Source organism: Anneissia japonica, unplaced genomic scaffold (assembly GCF_011630105.1).
Source record: "Anneissia japonica isolate Jap-2015-1 unplaced genomic scaffold, ASM1163010v1 scaffold5330_len1712360_cov203, whole genome shotgun sequence".
Taxonomy (NCBI): Eukaryota; Metazoa; Echinodermata; class Crinoidea; order Comatulida; family Comatulidae; genus Anneissia; species Anneissia japonica.
Window position 1 is genome coordinate 350,906 of NW_022711894.1, and position 4,271 is coordinate 355,176.

The 4,271-nt window shown below is 36.4% G+C and overlaps 1 protein-coding gene across 1 annotated transcript in view; it reads left to right on the top strand.

Annotated features, from left to right (window-relative positions):
• The window catches only part of LOC117107682, a 22,618-nt gene extending 20,575 nt beyond the window's left edge, over positions 1–2,043 (top strand). Inside the window, exons 6-7 of the mRNA XM_033249411.1 lie at positions 290–392; positions 1,000–2,043. Of these exons, the coding sequence (XP_033105302.1) occupies positions 290–392; positions 1,000–1,636 (740 nt within the window). The 3' untranslated portion in view covers positions 1,637–2,043. The remainder of the gene's footprint in view (positions 1–289; positions 393–999) is intronic.
• Positions 2,044–4,271: the final 2,228 nt, after the last annotated feature.

Sequence of the window (4,271 nt, forward strand, 5' to 3'; positions counted from 1 at the left end):
ATATATATATATATATATATACCTTTAACCCCCGTATAATTCAACAATTTATATTTTATAAAAATTTGTCATAAAAGAAAACTTAAAGGGGACCTTGGAAGATGACGTAAGTACTACCTCCTTCGCAGAGACGGGAAATTCAATAAAAAATAACTACCCCAGCTGTTAGGTCTGGTTAAAGGCATCGCGTATGTACTGTATAGGCCTAGTGTTGTATTGATAGCTTGAGTAGGAAATATGTTTAAAAGTTTATGGTAAATTTAACGTGTGCTTAATACTTTTTATTCAGAGAGCCTTCCATTGGTAGCTGTATCCATCGGTTTGGGTTTGTTTCTCGTATTCCTTGTTGTAGCTGTGGCGTGGGTTATTCGATGCATAAGCAGAGTTAACACGTAAGTAGTGTAATAAATTACAATCATCATTGCTTCATTTTGTTATCATCCCTTAATGCTGATTATGCTGATTACGGTGATGATGCTGTTGCTCTGCTTCTTCTTCTTCTGATGATGATGATAATATTGATGGTGGTGATAGTGAAGATGAAGATGATGATGATGATGGTGGTGGTAGCGATAATGAAAATGGTTATCATAATTATTATTATGATGATGATGATGATGATGATGATGATGATGATGATGATGATTATGATGCTTATAAAGGAGAAAATTGATTGATGGCGATGATGATGACGATTACGTTGATGATGATGATAATGATAAGTTAACATATTTCACTTGATGATGATAATAAAGATGAAGATGATGAATGTAAGGATGACGATGATAATGACGACATCTAAAAAGAGGATGATGATGAGATGACGATGATAATGATAATGATAACAATGTTGTTGATGATGATTATGCTTATGATGGTGATGACAGTAGAGATAATTGATTCACGAGGATGATGATGAAGATGATGACGATGACAACGACGACGTGACGTTATTGATTATGATAATGAAAAAATATTACATTTAACGTTTATTTACAGACACGAGTATGTTCAAAAGAAAGCGATGATGCTACAACACCAATCGGATAGCGTGCGTCTCGCAACTAATAAGGAACGGCGGCGTAGTTCCACTATGTCAAATAAATCTAAGCGTAGCACTGGTTCATTGTGCATATCGCCTGCCACACCAGATGACTCGCCTGTACCATCGCCAGCCCCATCTTCGCCCTCACCGTCGACAACAAGCGAATGTTCCGCTTTTCCAGGTTTTACCCCTACCCCTAGTGAAATGCAATATCAGTGGCTTCCAATGCATAGATATGAAGACATCATCGACGGGGATAGGAACAAACGAGAGAAGCTAAGGAAAGGGACAAGCGAAGACGTATATATAAACGCTCCACTGAACAACCGAAGCGCAAAAGACCGCCCGTTACTAACGATCGCTGAGGAGTTGGAGGCCCAGTTTCGTAAACATGGCGTAACGTTGTTCAAGAAACATCAAAATGAGAACGTTAACAAACATGAATATGTGAATAAGAATGCGGCGATAAACCAAAATACATATGTCTGCCGCAGTGAAACTGATTGGGTTGAAAATTCAATATATGAAACGGGTTCGGTTGTAAATAACACGAAAAACTACGAAGTGATTTACCGTATGCCGAACCTCTGAGTATTTTTTCGGACACCTCTGGTTTTACACACCGAGGCCAAGACTTACGTTCAACACGGTGCGCAGTGCGCAGCAAATAGGTGAAATGTAACTGATTCTGATGGTGCTGGGGGCGACTACGATTTACACGCATTCATTTTTTTAATTATGTGAAGCGGCATAGGTGTGTGTAAGAGGTATCGTTGGCCCAAGGTAATAACACGATGACCATAATCAACGTGAATTGCCAACAGTACTCACACGAAATACGTTATTTTATTTCTTTTGTATGTTAACAATCAAATATTGGTTACGATTAATTGAATATTTGTTGCTATTTTTTTTTTATATATTTGATTATGATTGTAAATATACATAAGTGAAACATGTTATTATGAAGCGAAATAAATAATGATACAAATACTTCACATAAATATCTCAAGTTTCCTTTAACAATGCAATAATCATAACCGTAGCTATTTCATGGCCTGACGATATATTTTTGTTAGCTAACATATATAAGTAAATCATCTTCCTATGTCTGTTGTAAATATAAACATCCTGAGTAAAATATTTCCAATTTACATTGGTGCACCCCATAGCGTCACTTCCTACTTGACGTAAACACAGACGACATTATGACGTCCGAGCATTATTTAAACATGCACATTGGTTTTTCAGAATATTGATAAACACATGGAACAGTTAATCGTAATTTAACTGTTCCCTGATAAACATAATCCTATATGATCAAAGCTACTTCATATTCGTTATTTGTTGTTCTTTATCCAAAGCGAGTAACCTGGCCTTAAATATCCGAAATATGTTAACATAACCCAAGTATACATCACTGCTAGTTTTGATACTCCGTTACTTTAAAATCCTAGAATATGAAAAATCAATGAGATACATTTAAAGTACATCTTAATTATATATAATTTATTGTACAGGCGCTACACAGTACCACAGTAGCTAGACTCGCAATAAGTATTATATACTTCAATTATCCCGCGCAGGGCCGATGCCGTGTCTGCACTTACATAGTTGGCCTATTGACAGCAGGTAACTTAACTTGTTTCTTTCGAAAGAATAGGGGATTAACCCGATGCTATGAATTATTTCAGGCCCTTGTCGTTGTGTAATGATGTGAGCATATAGCTAGCGGTATAAGCGCCTCTTTACGGTGGCTAGGCCATGGAACACGCCCATACGCAATTCAGCACCATGACGCTGCGAGTTATAGGTTATTCTACTATATTTACCTTTATATACCGGATACTTAGTATACTCCAGTCTACCTTGCCCCGGAAGCTTCAATGGTACACATTAATCCTGTTGAACTCAAAGCATGTTCAGAGCACATACTTTGTAAAACAAATGGCTCGGAATGTAATTCAGGAAAGAATGTTTATTTTAATGGTTAGTTCATTTTTAAATAGCTTATTAAATTTTTAAATATATATCATTACATTTTGAGTGGACAACTCTGAGCTAAGAACTCAGATTGTTTTATTTGACGCAATGCAGTCCTCAATTCTTCAGAATATGACATTCCTTTTCTTGTCTTTTGATTGTTACCATTGTTATTCATTTTTTTTTACTCTCTCTCTCACCTCCTAAATTCTTTAATTTAATATATTTTCTATCACAATTGATCAAATGGTGAGCTGGACCTTAAGAATAAGCAACCAGAGAATAGGCCAAATATTCAGACACTAAATTTTGGACTGCAGTGATATGAAATTAGGCTGGGAGATACTGGCACGTTAAAAAAAATAAAAAAATGTAGAGCAAAGTCTGCAAAGTTGAAATAAATAGACAGGAAGGATAGATACAATGACCCGGAGGATAAAGATATTCTCTCACCTAAACGTGATTTGAGTATTCAAATGCACCCAATCGTGTTGAATTCCAACACGATGGCGCGTATTTCAATACTTTGAATATGTATTATATTCTTATCTGAGATTAATAAGTGGAAATCTCGATAGATGTGATTCTTTGTATTTATTTCATTTCCGTAAGTTTCCTTTTTCTGAGCCGATTGCCTCTAAGTTTGGTTTCCATATCGCTACATGCTATCGCCGAAAGCTTTCTGTGATGCTGATTGGTCAGAAAAAATCGGGGAGTCTTCCCCGATTGCGTCGGAGACTGCTACTACAACGATTGTATTGAAAACACTGTAGCAAGTGTAGCGATTTTAATGAAACCAGGAATAATTTCCTGTTTTGTAACTTTATGAATACACCGTTGTGTAGGCCTATTATTATTTTGTAAAGGAACCAAATATTTCAGGAAAGATTGCATTTATTGGTCAGACAGCGGGATGTCTGTTCATCCTCGACCCTTTGTTATTGGTAGGCTGAACGTCTACACGCCATGGATCTGTGTCCGTTCATTGCTGCATAGGGAGATTTCGCAACCTTACAAACACGATAATGAATACGTCATTATCATTATCGTCATTCGTATAGTCTGACTCATTATAGCCTGACTTTAGTCAATATATTCTTATTTTTTATTGCCAAATCTAGAACATAAACAATTAACACAATGACAGGCAACTCAGGGAGCAGGCAGGAACCGTTAAAAATGCAATAATCACTGTAACAAAAGCTAAGGTTCCTTACTCCCAAAGTATCATAATATCATAACA